The 16,829-nt window shown below is 40.6% G+C and overlaps 2 protein-coding genes across 7 annotated transcripts in view; one reads left to right on the top strand and one right to left on the bottom strand.

Annotated features, from left to right (window-relative positions):
* Window positions 1–16,829, top strand: part of IQGAP2 (IQ motif containing GTPase activating protein 2) — a 128,840-nt gene that overhangs the window by 80,798 nt on the left and 31,213 nt on the right. For 2 of the 6 annotated variants that reach the window (XM_074569698.1, XM_074569697.1), the window contains exons 10-15: window positions 54–217; window positions 748–835; window positions 3,288–3,451; window positions 4,005–4,165; window positions 6,285–6,409; window positions 8,549–8,712. In XM_074569698.1, the coding sequence (XP_074425799.1) occupies window positions 54–217; window positions 748–835; window positions 3,288–3,451; window positions 4,005–4,165; window positions 6,285–6,409; window positions 8,549–8,712 (866 nt within the window). The remainder of the gene's footprint in view (window positions 1–53; window positions 218–747; window positions 836–3,287; window positions 3,452–4,004; window positions 4,166–6,284; window positions 6,410–8,548; window positions 8,713–16,829) is intronic. The other 4 variants (XM_074569700.1, XM_074569699.1, XM_074569702.1 and 1 more) reach the window with 2 other exon arrangements.
* F2RL2 (coagulation factor II thrombin receptor like 2) lies at window positions 10,923–15,660 on the bottom strand. The gene is made up of 2 exons (XM_074569703.1): window positions 14,917–15,660; window positions 10,923–13,272 (listed from the first exon to the last, which is right to left on the bottom strand). The coding sequence occupies exons 1-2, from the start codon at window positions 14,972–14,974 to the stop codon at window positions 12,185–12,187; spliced, it is 1,146 nt and encodes a 381-aa protein (XP_074425804.1). The 5' UTR covers window positions 14,975–15,660; the 3' UTR covers window positions 10,923–12,184.

The raw sequence follows: 16,829 nt of genomic DNA, 5'->3' as shown, positions 1-16,829 counted from the left end.
ACTTTTTTTCACAAAAGCGTATTTGCTGTTCATAAGCATTGTTTTCATTTCAGTTCACATAGCTTTAGTCCAAATGAATGAGGCTATTGACCGGCAAGATGAAGTGGCACTGATGGCAGGTTTGAACCGTCCTGCTCTGAGCCTACTTGAAGTTCTGCCGCAAAATTCCTCATGGTACCTATTGCAATTGTGTGATTCTAAAGAACAGAAAATGCAGGTAATTGAATGGAACAGGTACTATGCATCAGTTTGCATTTTTTTTTTTTTAGCTGAATTTAATCCAGAGAGAAATTGCCTTTACTCTGTTTTCAGCATCACTTACAGAACAGTTTTATAAAAGTTTTAGAATAATTGATGTATTAATTGACACCAAAGTAGCTGCATTTGCTCTAAAAGGAATGATGCTCTTGTAAGTGGTTACTAAGATCCAAGAAGAAAATTTGAGTTATAGCATGCAGCTCCTAATACTATGTTTGCTTTGCAAATTAACTATAACTTGAGTATAACAAAATGTAATACTGAATCATTAACAGCAAATGAAAGAATCAATTGGGATTTAAGGAGAAAATCCATCATTTCAAGTAAAATGAAGATCACAGGGAAAGATTAATGCTGTGTTTACTGTGACATTGTATTTGATGCACAGGGGATAGCACAATCAAATCCTAGCATCCCATCAAGGGGTTTTATCCCTTATCTCCCATCAAACTTAAAAGCATAATTAAATCTTTTTTTCTGATCTGTTAGATAGCAGGGGTTCCAAATATGCTCGACAAAAGTGAAATACAGAAAGAAGTTAGTGTTGCCAATGCGGAAGCTGAGGCTCACAAGCTTAGTGAGTAACTGTTTTAATACTCATTTTTTACCACCACCGTTTAATTATGTTAAGCTGATTAATTGAATACACCATTACTTGCATGTAAACAAGGTTTCTCAAATGGAAACCATATGCATTGCATTTTATTTTGGTAACTGTTCTTCTCATCGTCACAATTGCCAAGTCATCAATCTGTGCTGCATTGGATATACTCTTATCTGAGGTATATTTTTTTTCATTTAATAGCTTGAGGCACAGGTAAACACGCTGGCTAAAACTGAAGACAATGCATGGCTTGGTGGCTTGAACAAATATTTATCAGCGCAGTATTAATCCTCACTTGGGAGCGATGACCATCCTTGTAGAATTAAAATTTAATGATCACATGGAAGAATATTTTGCAGTCCCACCACAGAGGAAAATTACTCTTACTTTTAGACACACGTATCTAAATCTAACCTGTTCTTAGTCTGCCAAGAAGGTCACAAGACACACTATAGAAAATATAGTTAAAGGGGATCTAAATTTGCAGTGCATGTATTGCTGCTTTTGACTGGAATCTTCTTTGCGAGGAAGTTCAGCTTTTGTTAAACTGCTGCCATTTCATGCTACATCTGGGCATGGCTTAGTGGCTGTCTTGTCTCTGGTATTATTTCCAGTGCTTTGAACCCAGGCTGTCTGCTTTTGGAATGTGACTTAAAGGCTGTACTGTGAGGTGCGCTGAAGTCCGAAGATAAGTTTGACTTGCCTCAAATATTATCCTATTTTAGATTGGTTAGGCATGGTGAGCAGTACTTTCTCTGAAAGAGTTTCTCCTTGGTAAAGGAAATGAGGAGGAAAGATGTGATGTATGAAAAGCAGTAACAACAATCTGGAGAGCAACTTATTTCTTGTGTTTGGTTTGAAAAGTTAAAAATAGTGGGTTTTGTTATTGGAATGTGAACAAAGTAGAGTGTGTTTTGCAAGTTGCATGCTCAGTTCCTAAATTAGAAACCAGTAGCTTGGTTATTGACTACAGAGCTAGTCTAGTCCATTTGTGGGCCCTTTTTCTCTTCGCTCTTTTCTTTGAAAAAGCATGCATGCCACAGCTTTGAGAGCCTTTCCTTTTTCTAACCTCAGGAATAGCTAATAGAGAGAACCCTCAAGAACAACGTGGCCCCATATGACCACGCTTCAGAGCAATTGAAATGAGAGGTGATGGGGTTATTTAGGTGGGCCTGGTTACTTAGAAAGGTTTTCAAAGTCTATGTGTTGTACAGTAAGATCTGAGTGTTTCTGCATACATGAACTGTGGGTGGTATCTGCTGTACAAGCAGTTTTGTACAGATTTGAGAAGTTAGTGGTGACTGAAAATATTCCCTGGATAATTATATACAGAAAAGCTATAAGATAAGGTGGAGGAGACAGGGGTTATTTTGCTGATGGAAGTTACATTTATGTAATTGTCATTCTTCACTCTGCCACATGCTCTCTAACCTTCAAGGTTGTTTCCCTTTGCGCAAGACCAGAGCGGTCCCTTGTACAACGTGTTCCTGGGTGCGTCCTGGCCTGGGTTTCTTCAGAGTTGGCTCTTCCAGGTGTGCAATTACAGTGGCTGTGACTAAGCTAAGGGGTGTTGTAAGGTTTCTGCAGCTGCCCAAGTGGGAAGTGTTTTTCAGCACTTTTCTGCTGGGTTCAAACCTCTGCTGAAGTCTGTTCAGCAAAAAGCAAAACAAGCAAGTTGTTTACAAAGGGTTTACATGCATACTCCTCAGTGGTGGAGGAGTGTTATTTTATTTGAATTTAATGTGAAATTTGAGCTGTAGAGAAGCTGACATTTCTAAATGGCAGTGCTTGTGAGGACTGTTCTCCCACACTGTTAGACAAACCAACAGGTAGCATGCAGAGGAGGCCGTAGAAGATGTAGCATGTGGTTTTCCACCAGCTCAGCTACTGAAAATCCCAACCCCCCCAACATATTTCGCGAATTTCTACCAGGCCTCCTGAAACAGACAATAAAAACATCATTAGTGTTTCAGGACAGGCTTGTTTCTAGTTAGCTGAGTTAAGTCCTGCCAAAAGGAGGAGGAGAGGAAGGAAACATGGTGCAGAAGGAAAGGAGTGTTTGGAGTGAAGCAAGACTGAGGCACTGGATCTGACAATACCCAGCAGTATGTGCTGCAAGCAAACCCCAGAGGGATGTTAGGTTCTTCTCTGTGCTAGGATGAGGTCAGCTCCATGATTTGGGTTATAGGTACAATAAGCAGTCTCTAATATCTAAAAGTCCAGAAAATTATTTTCTGCATACCTTTGAACAGACACTGGTTTTGCAACATTCATCAGTTGTGTCTTGAAAAATCTCACCCAAATGTTTTTTTCTTTAATGACAGCAAATTATATTCTTTGGAATAACCTAATTGTCATCTACGTGGCATAAAGAGCAAATGGCATACGAAAATTAATAGGATTTTCTTTCCCTGCTGTTCTCCAGAACTTATAGCAGTTGACAATATCAATACTGCAATTCGTAACTGTGACCCTAGTAAAACACTGGTTGCACTGATGAAACCGGAGGCGCAGCTGCCTGTTGTTCACTCATTTGCTGCTGCTGTCTATCAGACTGAGCTGTTCAACCTCCAACAACAGAATGCTGTGGTAAGAGTGAAAAGCTTACAACTTCCTCACTGATGTTTCGCAGTCGAACCACGGAAGAGCACAAACATAGCATGTTGTTGTGTTAAATCAGACTTAATTCCCTTGCCATAGCGTTACCTATTGCATGAACGGTTTTGGTTGAATAGGCAATATTGAATCACAGAACTTGTTCCTTGACACACTTTGCTCTGGCTGAGCTCTTGTGTTACAACAAACCAACTGACGTTTTTTAATTGTTGCATGCTCTCAATGAGGACTAACTCTGTTCTATGTATTGTGTAGAAAAGGAATCCCCTGCTTTGAGGGTAAAAAAAGAATAGATGGGACTGTGGGGCAAAAGAAGGAAAAGCTGAAGGGATATCTGGTAGCAAACTGGTAGCAAACCCAGTAATCGCTACCACCGGTGTTGTGTTAATCTGATATGCCTGTGACTAGGAAATTTGCCAGGCATTTTAAATCAAGTCCATCTCCTTGATAGTATCTAGACTGTGTAACTCAAAATCGTTACACTGCTTATTTAGTTTCCTGACTGCGGTACGTTATTGTCCTACAGAACTACCTGGCACATGATGAACTGTCTATTGCAGTAGAAATGTTGTCAGCTGTTGTGTTGCTAAACCAGGCCTTGGAAAATAAGGACATCCTAATGATAAAGAATCATCTCAGTAACCCATGCATTGGCTTCAATAATCTGGAAGAAGAAAGCTTTCAACGGTAAAGGTTCCTTTGTCTTGTCTGGATGAGACTTGGCAACTTCTGCTAAAGGATAAGTAGGCATTTTATTAGGTGGGCTGTCCTGTGTTGTGGCTATGAAGTTGAAAGCATTGGAAGATAAACATCTGTGTTACAAGTTAATAAGGGATAATGTGACAATTGCTGAACTAGTTGTGTATCTAAGTATAAGCAATCACACAGCATCAGACGTTTCAGGGCAGAGGACGTGTGAGGTGCAGGGAAAATAACCTCGGAAAGCAAACATTAAGATCTGCAAGAATTTTTGCAGACACTAAAGCATGAACCAACTGTAGCTGGAAGCTGTTAATCAGTAACCTCTCTGCAACACTGAAAGAAGAACTTTGGAACGAGGTAGTGTTTAATGCCTTAAGGTCCAGGAGGCCCCTTAAACCACGACTGACCCCTTTTTAGCTTGAGAATTGCAAAGGTCTGAAGGATATAGCACAGCCCTTCTTGCTAAAAAGCTGAGTACAACGCTGTGGCGCATGTGCAACACTAAATTATAGCCTTCATTCAGCTGCCAGCTGCTTGCACAGCCACGTGCCTGACTTGTAGCAGCACATGGCTGTGACCTCTGCGCTTTTCTGTGTACCTGCAAAAAATATCAGGCAACACTATGATTTGTGAGAGACCTGACCCCCAGCATGGTGGGGGAGAGCGTGGGGGCATGGGCTGGTTCTTGCCTGTGAATTGTGGTTGGTGGAAACCTTCATGTGCTGCTGGAAGGCGTTACTAGGCAAAAGGGACAGCAGTGGCTGAAGATCTTCACCAGGCTGCCAGGGCACACGAATTTGAGAGCGACCCTTGCTATAAGTGTCTCAAAGCTGGAAGGAGGGTGGTCAGGTAGGAATAAGAGGCCAGTGTTTTGGTTAGAGGGAACAGAATGCCATTATGTAAATTGGTGCTGCTACCCATATGTTGAATATTGCAGGAAGCTTTGATTGCACAATACCCGAAGCAATACAGTAGAGCTAGAAAAAGTTCACTGAGGGAGATGGTGTTCAATGGCTTTCTATCAGAAGAGATGAACTTGTTAAGAATGTGTTTCTTAGAAGATAAAATTTAGGGGAAATATGACATAGGTCTGCAAAAGTGTGTATGTTGTGGGGAAGGAATTTGCTAGCTTTTCTTATAACTTTAGTTTTTATTTTCTTATGAGAATTGGAGCAAGAAAAGATTAGACACTACAAAATATCAAGTTTAAAATTTATGTGAGGAGCTGTCATCTCACAAAACAGTTAAATAGGTGGGATTCATTCCTCAAGAATATAAGATTTCAAATTAGAGTGGATTTGTGGATAGAGCCCAGCATTGTTTGCAACTATTAGTGATACGCAGCCTCGAGGTCAGGAAGCCCTTAAATACAGGCTGCTGGTTCCTGGAAGGGCAAATCAGAGCAGGAAATTATGATTCCCTGCAACATTTTTTTTTCTGGCAACCATTAATTTCTCAGGCTTCTGCTGGAAATAGAAGACAGGTGTTTTATCTGACATATTACGGCAGTTGTATCCTTGATTCAGGAATATGAGAATTATTTAACTTATATATACGTGAGTTTTCACTGCTGTGAAGGTTTCCAACTTAACTTGATCTGCCATCCTTCTAAGAAGGGTTGACACAGGCTACAAAGCCTGTGCTTAGAGGACTTTGAGTTGTGGGGAGAGGAGCATCATCTGCCCATGGGCCAACATCCTCTGCATGGAGGTAGCAGGAGGTGCTGCTACCTGGTGCTAGGGCAGAATTTCTGATCCTTGAATTAGTGTAGCAAGAAGCTGACCATAGTTTCTCCCAAACTTATCTGTAGTGCCATACAGAAAAGTGTATGTCCAGTATATGTACTGCCATAAGCCTGAATTGCCAAGAAAAGTGCTCTGAATTAGTGTACAGGGTCATTCTTTTCAGATCCTGGAATGCATGCATAGAACCAGCAAGGCAGCTTGCATGTTGCTCTAATTTTTGGCAAGACATAAGTTTGTCTGAAGTTCATTAACTGAAAAAAATACTAGGCACTAAATGATGGATGATACATCTGACTAATTCTTTGTGTCAGTTTATCTTGTATATGAAATACACTTATGTATTTTATATCTTCTTATAGTTATGCTGATACACTATTGTCTATTAAGTCAGAGGCTTCATCTCAAGGCCAAGATTATTTAAGCTGGAATGATATCCAGAACTGCATTGACATGGTTAATATGCAAATTCAAGAAGAAAATGAAAGTAAGTAATTCTTCCTCTACATCGCCCACAGAGATGGTAGTCTAGTCCTTAGTACGTAAATTTCTGTGCTGAATGGCCTTGTACAGACACTCTTCAAGAGAGAAGAGCATTAAATAATTTCAAACACCTGTTGATCTTTAAATATCCTTGAAGTATTCCTGGTTATGTTTTCACTGGATGAAAGCTATCATAGGGTGCCTGCCTTCTGCAGTGTTACAAATGTCATGGGTCTGCCCACTTGGCAGTGGCTTTCCGTATTTGCACCGGATGGTCTTGCTTTGGGGATTTTGCGGAAATTGTAAGCAGAGCGTGTTGTGGGATAGGGCAAAAAATTACAGGTAGTGTCCTGTGGAAAAGTGTTTTGTGGTTTGTTTGTTTGTTTTTTTTAATGTTAAATGATTTCTGAGACCCTGTTTTTCACAAGGGAGTTGGTAAGTAGTTATGCACTGCAGTTGTTTGTCCAGCTCTCCTTTTAGGTAACTTGATTTCCTATCTGAGAGTAGCTTCTTATGCCCAATTTTTCTAATGTAAATGGATTGCCCTAAAAGGGTGTTGTTATATTAAATGTGGTAGCTGGTCATTTGGGCTTCAAAAATGCTAAAGAATGAAGGTTTTCCACTGGATATAAAAGTATGACTTTTATTATTTTTATTACTTATTTTTTTACTAAAATTTGAGGCTACCAAGTTATGTTATGCCTGATTTGCTGGAGCCAGGGAAAGAGAGGGCAGCTTTCAGACTGCTGGCCATTTGGGAAGCAGTCTGGAGTGTAGTTTGAGAGCCTTTTTGTAGGGCGCAGGCTGTTTCCAGGGTGGCACTGATGCATGGTGCGTGTGCCCTTCCCACACTGCCATCAGTGTCATCGTGCATGCTGCTGTTTTATACTGGTTAGAGAAAGTTTATGTTACAGAAATACTAAAACTGACTGGATTATTGCTTCCTAAATCTAGCCAAGTGGCTGCCATGGACCCTCGTGGCTTGCTGGCAAAGCATGCCCTCAGGCAGGGTGGGATGCTGAGCAGCTCATTTGACTGACATCATCACCTTTTTGTCTGAATCTCTGCAGTCACTGGGACTTGAAACGGGCCTTAAGAAAGGTTGTCTAACACTAGGAGTGTCAGTCTTTAGTACTGAAATAGCTGCACTTGGTTTCAGTGGCACAGACCTCTGCCCAGGGATGGCTATTTGGAACAGAGAGGAGAGGATGAAGGGTGGCCCCTGTTTCCATAAGTAAGCCTGTATGTCTGCGTGGTTCCTCTTTGGTAGCACCCCAGGAAAAAATGCTCATTCACAAAGCCTTATGAGGGCATGGATCTGTGACCCTGCCAGCTAGGCTGTGGTGGGTCTGGGAGAGACCTGGTGAGAGAGGATTCGCCAGCAGGGATGCCATCCCTCACAGGTGATAGGGAAGCCCTTCTAGGCTGGCTTTAGGTAGAAAATACTCCAAGTGGTGCATTTCACCACTGTTTGAGGCTGGAAAGAAATTGATTTTTAAAATGTTGGGACCAATCTGAAGAAAATGAGTTAGTTTTATTAGATACACTAGGCCATGTTACTTGCTGACTGAAGTCCTGAGTGCCATTGGTCTGAAAAATCAAGTGATTTTTCTTAAGGTCAACATTATCAGATTGGTTTATTTAAGGTGAAATTTAAAGAAATGAAGTTAAGTTACTATGTAATGCTGTTTGTGGGAGGTCAGTATATAACTAGTTGTCCAAATCAAGGTTTGAAGTACTATGGTCTGAAATCACCTGAAAATATGTCTTTCAGAACTGTGAGCCAAGATGAAGGTGAACATATTTAGATGTGACACTCAAACTTCCCATAAGCTTCATGTAGATACACCTGCCCTGAAAGTAGGGAAGTCTGTTTTCCCTTTTTCAGCAATGACAAATTTGATTTTTTTATGAACAGGTAGATTCCAATATATCAATAACTGTGGCAGAAAGGAAAACTGTATAACTTAATAGCTTCACATGAATATATGAGCAAAAATAATTTTAAATCAGCTCCTGTTGCTGCCTCTGCTTCTTGTTACTTGATTTTTCTGTTCTTCATGTTACTGCTTTGTTTGTACCTCGTATTGGATAGGTTGCATATTTCTTTGATAACTACATCTTTAACTTTTCCGTTTCATAGGAATCATTGCAATTGGCCACATTAACGAAGCAATTGACCAAGGAAATCCTGAGAAAACTCTAGAAACCCTACTGTTGCCTACAGCCAAGCTGCAAGATGTGAGACCAGTGAATGCAAGGCATTATCAGGATGTTCTGCACCACGCCAAAGCACAGAAATGCAAGGTTAGACCTTTGACTGTTGCTGTTTGTCAGAACCTAAATGCCGATTCTTTTTACTTACCCAAGTCCCTATCCTGTTCCCCCAATGTTTGGATTAGCTGTGCCAATGGGATGGTAAATAAGCCAATGGCAACAAACTGGCACTAATAATTTTTCCACTACAACTTATTCTGACTGGCAGAAGGGATTAATGCTCAGTGTATTAATAATAAGCCATATTCTGCATGCGTGTCACTAACGACCTGATGTAACCTTGCTTATTTTTAATTCTATTAGGTTACTGCAGCTATTACAAAACATGGGCAGCAGCAGTCCTGACAAAGTGACGAATTTCTGCAAGGATCTAGTTACTAGTCTGTGTCAGGCAGGCAGTTACAATATAGGATTGAACTGTGGATTTTGCCAGAAGGAAGTCATAGTCATGCTGAAGGAGTCATGGTGCTCCTTAGCAAACCTTTGGGAAGTACTTTGAGGAGTCTCAGTCGCTGAAGTCTGGTGTGTTGTAATAGTGGAGTTGTGTACGTATTTCTGTTATGACTTTATCATGCAACAACATACTGGCCGTCTTGTATGTGCCTTCAGTTTAAATCTGTCTCAGCAGGATATTGCTATCTGCTTCCCCAAAAGCAGTGCTGTGGTTACCATCACAGCTCAGGGAAGCATAAACAAAGATGAGCCTAACAGCTTGCAGGGTGTGACTGAACACAAGATTAGCTAAAGCTACCAGCATAGCACTTAAAACGTCCAGTGTTTGGAAAAGATGCTTAAAATTCACATAACGTGTTCCTAAAACAATATGGTCAGCTGGAGAAAGTCCCTGAACTTTGGCTTGTAGAAACATCTTCCAGCTAGCTACCTTTCCACCTCACCTGTGGTACCTGCTGTGAAACAGTGTGTTTCCACAATCCACTGTCAGAGGCTTCGAAAGGCGTTTGTACATCTGGATTTCTTGCTTGGTAAAAGGGCTTGTTTCACTGAGCCCTGGATACTGAAAAGCATCCTTCCTTGCCGTGTGTGCCTAGGGGGGGGTTAGTGCATGCTGTGACTACTTTACCTGTCCTGGAAGGGCCGGGCTTGTTATCTGCATGCAAAGGGTGTCTGTGCAGGTGGTGGCCACACAGTGCTGGCCCAGAACATGCCAGATACTTTGCGCATGTGTAGCGAGCCAGGATGTCCCCAAGGCAGAGACCGACATCTTACAGGTGCCCACCTGCCTGCAGACAGCAGCCCTGTCCTGGCCCACTCCTGCTGGCTGCCACCGTGATCCCCAGGCACAAACCTAGTGCCTACTCCTGTCCCCGTGTGAATGCACTAATAGGAAACAAATGGGTGTCTCCAAGTTTTGGAACAAAGATCATGCAACCTCTTTGAAATCTTCTTGTTCAAGAACTTGTGATGCTCCTAGCGACTTCCGCTGGCTTTTCTCTCCTGAGGTATTTTGTTTATGCAGTCCTTTGACAACAACTTATAACATCTCCTCTGTAAACAGGAGCATTGTTCCTGTTTAGGAGGAGAGCAAGACACTGTACTGTATGTGCTCCTAAAAGAAATTCGCAGATGCATTAATCTGACTTAATCTCTATGCTGGTCAATAGCCCAGACATCACCATTCTTTAGTAAGGATATGATTTAGATTGAAATTTCCTTTAAAAAAAAAACAAAACAAACTGAATTGAAAAGGTAGTGCAATGTCTAAAGTCTGTCTATTCCCTACTCTTTTTGAGCCCTGTTTATAAAGCAGATCTGCCTTTAATTGTACTTAGCATGTTTTAAGAGTGAGGCGTAGTAAAAGGAAGTATTTGATTTACAAGGATCAGATAGGTCTGCCTGTGAACTTCCTGTGCTCCCTAGCGTCTGGAAAAACATATGGGTCAAACCTGCTCGCTTGTTCTAACCAGCCTGCTGTCACGTCCCTGTAGCCACGGCGGCTTTGGGGAAGTAGTCTGCACCCGAATCTCCCAGTACCCGTTACAGGTCTTAATCTCAGATCACACCTACTTGTTGCTTGCTTGAAATTGAAAATGCAAACCTGGAATTTATTTATTCTGGTAATCTTAAACCACAGCTTCTAACAATTCTCAAGGCCATTTCAAACCAAGTGTGTTCAGGTTCCAGTGAAGAGAAACCCTGTGTTCAGGGAGTGCTTGTTCATACCTGAAAGGTTAAACAGATGTGCCAAACTCTGAAATTGTTCCTGTGTTATTTTATTTTTTGAGTGATAGGCACACAGGCTTTAGAGTTAGTTTCATGGTTTTTATATTTACAATAGCTGTATAACATCTGGATTACTTTAAAGTTATCTTTGAAATCTGTTCTTGTGCATGCTGAGGGAATGGCATGATCAAAACTAACTTAAATTCCTTGAAGACGTTTTCCAGTGCAAATGATTTTATTTAAGTAAAGTTTTTTTACAATACTATTATCAAACTGATGTAATACATTTTTTCTCATTGCTGTCTTACATGCTGCAGTTACAAATACAAGCGCCAACCACTGAGCTAATTTTGTAGCAACTTATACTCAGTACGTACGTAGCTTTTGAGTTTCTGTAAACATAAAAGCTGACCCTTTGCTTTATTAACATGGACAATCCATCATAACTAGCTTCAGTATTTGTAACACTGTGTAGGTATTTCCTGTAAGGATGTGGAAATAGAGAATACTACAAAATAGCTTCCCTGTTTTGCTTACCAAGCAAGAATAATACATGCCTGGATTCACACTGATAAGGGTTACCTCCCAGCAATCCTCATGGGCTAGAGGAGTGCAGGCGCTGACAAAGTGGAAGAACAAGTCCCTAGTGCAAAGCTGGTTAAGCAGCCTCACAGGAGATGCTGCCTTGGAAGTGTCAGGCTCCGTGTCTCCGGCTGTAGATTTACTGCCCCTTGAATCTATGGGGACTCAGGCTCTTTATTCCCAACATCCAGGGCAGTATTTGCTCTTGCCTATATGACAGGGAACTTCTGCAAAGCTCGACAGCTCCTGAGCATGTAGAAAGTGCTTTTAGTTGATCCCCATTTCCACTCGACCAAAAACTTGTTTTCACATCACTGTTCCTGCAGTGATTGTGGGCTGCGAGCTAATTTGAAGTATTTGGAAATCATGAATGGGCCTAAAAGTGCTGTTCTGATATTCATTCCTCTTCTGGTGTTCAGAGGCTGTAGTGACTGATATTTCGGTTTCTTCTCCATGGCCATGAAAGTGATCATCTCAGAAGGAAATGGAGGTGCAGAGCCACTTCCCTCAATCGGGTACACCAGATGTTGCAATATGCATGATAAAATTATAGAGCTGGAGAAGTGTATTTCTGAAGACGTTCCTTGTGTGGTGTGTAGAAGAAAGTAAATTTTACTGAGATTGTGTTTTTTAACACTTTTTAATTTTTTAAGTTTAATTGTGGCACCTGAGTTTTGTTGCTGCCTGGGTTAATACTATACAAAATCATAATTCAAATAATATAAATACAGAACTGAATTCATTTTTCCCTGGATATTTTAACCATTGTTAGATAAATATTGGATTGGCTTCTAATTTTCGACATCAGAAAATAAAGAAAAGGATCAAGACAACTGTTTAAGCTACTAAGGCATAAAGCAATTAGATAAAAAGAATACAACCCATCAGTGTTGTAATAGTAGTAGTTGATGTGATGGATAATAAGGATAATATTGCTTGGCACAAAGCAAATAGCAAAGATGGTAAGAATCAAAAGACTGACTTTAACGTACCAGAACCATTCATGAGTCTTGAGTGTTCGTATAATTGAGACATAGCAGAAAACAATAGTTGCAAGAGGTATTAAAAACCCAAAGACAGCTAAAGAGACATAGTAGTAGAACTGGAAGGAAGATATCGTTTCACAGGCGTTATGCACATCATGGCAGGTATAAATGTCCAGCTGTTTTACGTAATAGCTTTGCTGCATTATGCAAAGCGGGAGCATGTACAAGAAGACGATGGTCCACACCGTAGCGCAGACCGCAATGGCATAGGCACGTTTTGGCAGGCTCTTGTAGGTGAAGGGGTGAACAATGGCCACGTACCGGCTTACACTGATGCACATGAGCAGCAGAATGGAGCAGTACATGTTGCCGTAAAAGACTGCAGTGGTAGTTCGGCACATCATTTCCCCAAAAATCCAGTTGTTCCCGTTCATGTGGTATGCTATTTTGAAGGGCAGCATGATGCAGAAGAGCAGATCTGAAACTGCCAAGTTTGTGTAGAGGATAGCAGTGCACACAGACCGGATCCTGAAGAGCAGCATCCACAAAATGATGGCATTAGACGGTACACCCAATAAAACAGCACTGAGGTAGACGGCGGGTATTAGCTTGGAGCTCAGAGAACTGGTCAGGTACTTCAGCGTGGTGTTGTTCACTTCCGTTAAAGTGGAGTCATTCGACTTTTTTGAAGAGCATTTGTGTTCTCTGATGTGGATGGTCGTTGTCTCCCCTTCGATAGCATAAGGGGGGATGTAATCATAATCTCTTGCTGAAATTCCACGGAAAGTCTTGATGAGAGACACGGTTTTAATTGCAGATCCATTCAGTGAAAATTCTGAAGCTTAAAAAAAAATTAAAAAAATTTAATTGTTAAAAAGGGCAAACTACTGGATTAGCAATATAACTCACCTTCAAGTATGGAGAAAGGTAAACATCTCCATGTGAAAAGAAATATATGCTTAAAAGATTTGGTGGCATTCTCCTTTGCTTTGGGTGTTCATATCGAAGGTACTCCCACTTTATTTGTCATCTCACACACAACCTTGAAAATATAGCATGAACTTAGTGTTAAGCTGATCTTTCTGCATTTTGAATGTTTTCAGTAATCATTTGCAAAAAATATCAGACACTGGTGTAACGTTTATCACCTGTAGAGGGCTTTGCCCTGTAGCAGCAATGTTGGCAATGGCAATTCACTTTATAAGCAGCAGCCTTAGTCTAGGCTTGATCAAAATTTCCAAAGCAAACAGAAGTTCTATCCTTGTCACTTCATGGATGAAATGCATGACTCTAAAAGATGCAAAAGGTGCTGTCTTGCCTAACACAGGCTGAAACTTTCAAATTACAAAATTGAAATAACTCTCAACTTTTTGGTGTCATATATCAAATTAGTGTTATTCTTCAGCTTCTGACTAAAGCAAAACAGATCTTTTCAGCTTCTCGTACATGAAGAAGCGCAGTTATTGAGAATTGAAAACAAATGCTTGGGCTGATATTAGATCAAATTTATTGCTAGGTGAATAAAACTTTTGATGCAGAAGGAAACTTTACAGTGAGTAAATACTGTTAGCATTCAGGCAAAGCCAATGATGCTACTTTTATTAATGCCTTTTCCTCAGTCTTTAGTAGAGAATGTAGAGATTTCCAGATGAAGCGCAAATGTGTTCAAAATACTTTCTAAAATCTGTGTAACTAACTTTGTCATTTAAAAATTTTCTAAGCTTTCTTTAATGCAAAAAGACTTAGACTAAAGCTTAGAGCATGAATCCTGAAGCTGGAATCCAGAGGCAAACTGAAATTCAGATGAAAACCTGTGGGGTTTTCTTTTACCCTTCCAAACTGGAATTAAATACGGAAAACAGTTTTGTCAGTGCTCACTGCCAGATTTATGGTGGAATGTTTTGAAATCCCTTTTAGTAATTTTCTGGGTGGTTAATCCAGATAATGAATTTTAGTCACTCTTTTAAAGACATATATGTGCATGCATGTGCATATATGTATTATGTATATGTAAAATAGCTTCTGGAAATGAGTTTGGTTTGAAAACAACTTTAATTCTAGTGAGAGGGAAAACATGGCCTTATTTGATCATTTCCTTTGGTTATTTTTGTCACAATAGTTATCTGAGCATTTCCTTCTAATAGCACCATCTGTGAAGTAATTCTGTTGAACGTTTTAAAGCAGAAAAAACAAGACTCTACAGGTTTAAGATTATCATATTGTTACAGAAATACTAGAGAGAAGATTCATCTTCAGTAAACACAGAAAGATCCCGTAAATAAAATTCTTCATAGAAAGTGACTGGGGATGGGTAAGGTGTCACTGAAATGAAAGAATAAAAATCTGCCTTAAGTGAGACTTCCTGGAGTATAGTTTTCTGTAATGATGCATGTACAACTCAATTAAGGCTGGCAAAGCTCCAACATTATCAAAAAGACTATGTTATTTACTAAAATATGGAGTAAATACATAAAGGAGGACTCACCTGTTGTGAAAAGACTGGAGGTAAGAGAGAGGAGCCCAGTGAAAACCAGTATCTTCATTGTAGTACGTGAAATCCAGCTAGCCAAAAAAAATGACGCTGTTCTAGTTCATCTCAAGAGGTGTTTTGTGGGTGGTTTTTTTCCCCTCTGTAAGGGACTAAAGAATGATTGATCTGTCCTCCAGAAGCATCCTGTAGGCATGAGGTTTATGGTAAGGAGCTAGTTTGTTCTTTGTCTACTACAGCAAGAGGGTGTGACGTATCCAAATATGCACACATGACTCAGTTTCAGCCTCTGCCCAACACAGAGATAAAATTGCTTTACAGCAGCAGTTTAACTCCTAATTTACCATGAGCCTGAAGCCGATGTAGGGGGTTCTACTGGAATTTGTACCTACAGATATTTGGGGTAAAAAGGTGTTTTCTGGAAAAATCAAAGGCTGTGTTTAGTAAATCCTCAAGGGTCTCATCCACAGCCCAAAATGCCAAGTCGGTGAACTCTGTCCCCTTCTCAAGGGTGAAGCCAGGCTTGGAGATGAGTGTGGTGATCTGGGTTTAGCAAATGCAAAGGTGAAAGCAAGCCACGGATACAAACATGCCTTAAGAAAACCGTGCTCTGCTTTGCCTTCTACTTCCCTATGCGCTGTTAGCCGTCTGTGCTCCTTCGATCCGGCTGCTGGCTCTGCTCAGACAGTTCCCACCCCTCCACAGCCTGCAGCCTCTAAAACCTTTCCCCTATTTTCATCTGCTGTTTTGTTGATCCCTTCCTTTTTCTCTGCCTGCCTTTTTTTTTTTTCTTTTTTTTCCTCCCTTGAATGCCAAATAACAATGGCTTGCTTCAGCAGACAAAACTAGCCCCAAGTATTGGTCTGCCTTCCAAGCTAGCAGCAAGGCTCAGCATAAGCTGTACTTGGCTCCAGAGCGGTATTTGCATCTGTTCTTGTAGTTAGTGTCTAAAAGCTGGACACCAGATAAGGAATTCTTTTCAGTTTCTCAATCCTCTTTTCAAGATTGTCAGCTGTAGTTTGAGAATTTAGTGTTCACTCTTTCAAGTGTTAACTCTAACTTCCGTGTTAGAAAAGCTTGTGGTGTGTGTTCACTGTCCTGTGATTGCCTGACACTACTTGATTTTATTTAGATATTCTGCTACCTTGTTTACGTATATGATGCAAACTGAAGAGTCTGTCTTGAGGGGTTTTTTACCCTGTTTTCTCTCTGCAATTTCTGTGGATAACAAATTTATTGGATTTTTGGCCCAGATTTGGGTGCAAAACCAGGGCGATTCATTGCGAAGCTGGTTCTTTGTCTGTACTGTTTTAGCTTGAGCGAGTTTCTGTGTTGAGTTTTTTTTGCACTGTAATATTTGTGTGTATATACTCCTAGATCTTTATCACATCACTACATTCCAGTTTCTCTCATCATTAGTCTGTTATAGACCTGGCACTCCTATTTCCTCTTCAGAATGAATTTTGTTCCCCCACCTACTGGATTAGATTTTGAAACTCTGTTTTCTCTGAATAGAAGAGTTGGTTCACCTGTGAATTTGGGCAGCCAGAGAAGGGTTCGTTAATGGGGATGCTGAGCCCACTTCCCTTCACCTTCTATTTTAACTTGGGTTTAATGCCATGCACTGTTAACCTGTAGGAAGAGTGAGACCTGCTCTGCTACTTAATTCCTGAAACGTTTGCCACCTGAGCAAAGTCACGATTACTAAACCTGAGCTGTATTTCTATGTCAGTATTCGTTGCTATTTTCTGAGTAATGTGTACCCAGGTGTACATGTGGATCCCTTCCAAATAAGGGATTCTGAAAGAAAGCCAACTTCCTGAAGTCTTCCTCTTTGTGGTCTTTATGCATTACCACAGAGCTGCCTGATAACGTGTGATTTTATTTGACACTCAGATTACTTCATGGAA

This window comes from Larus michahellis, chromosome Z, assembly GCF_964199755.1.
Source record: "Larus michahellis chromosome Z, bLarMic1.1, whole genome shotgun sequence".
NCBI lineage: Eukaryota > Metazoa > Chordata > Aves > Charadriiformes > Laridae > Larus > Larus michahellis.
This window is presented reverse-complemented; position numbering and strand designations above follow the sequence as displayed.

Excerpts from the sequence above, each read along its gene's own strand:
- F2RL2 (XM_074569703.1), bottom strand. The coding sequence starts at position 14,974 with ATGAAGATACTGGTTTTCACTGGGCTCCTCTCTCTTACCTCCAGTCTT. Across the intron at positions 13,273-14,916 it reads CTCCAGTCTTTTCACAACAG|CTTCAGAATTTTCACTGAAT; the intron begins GTGAGTCCTCCT and ends TTTTTTTTTAAG.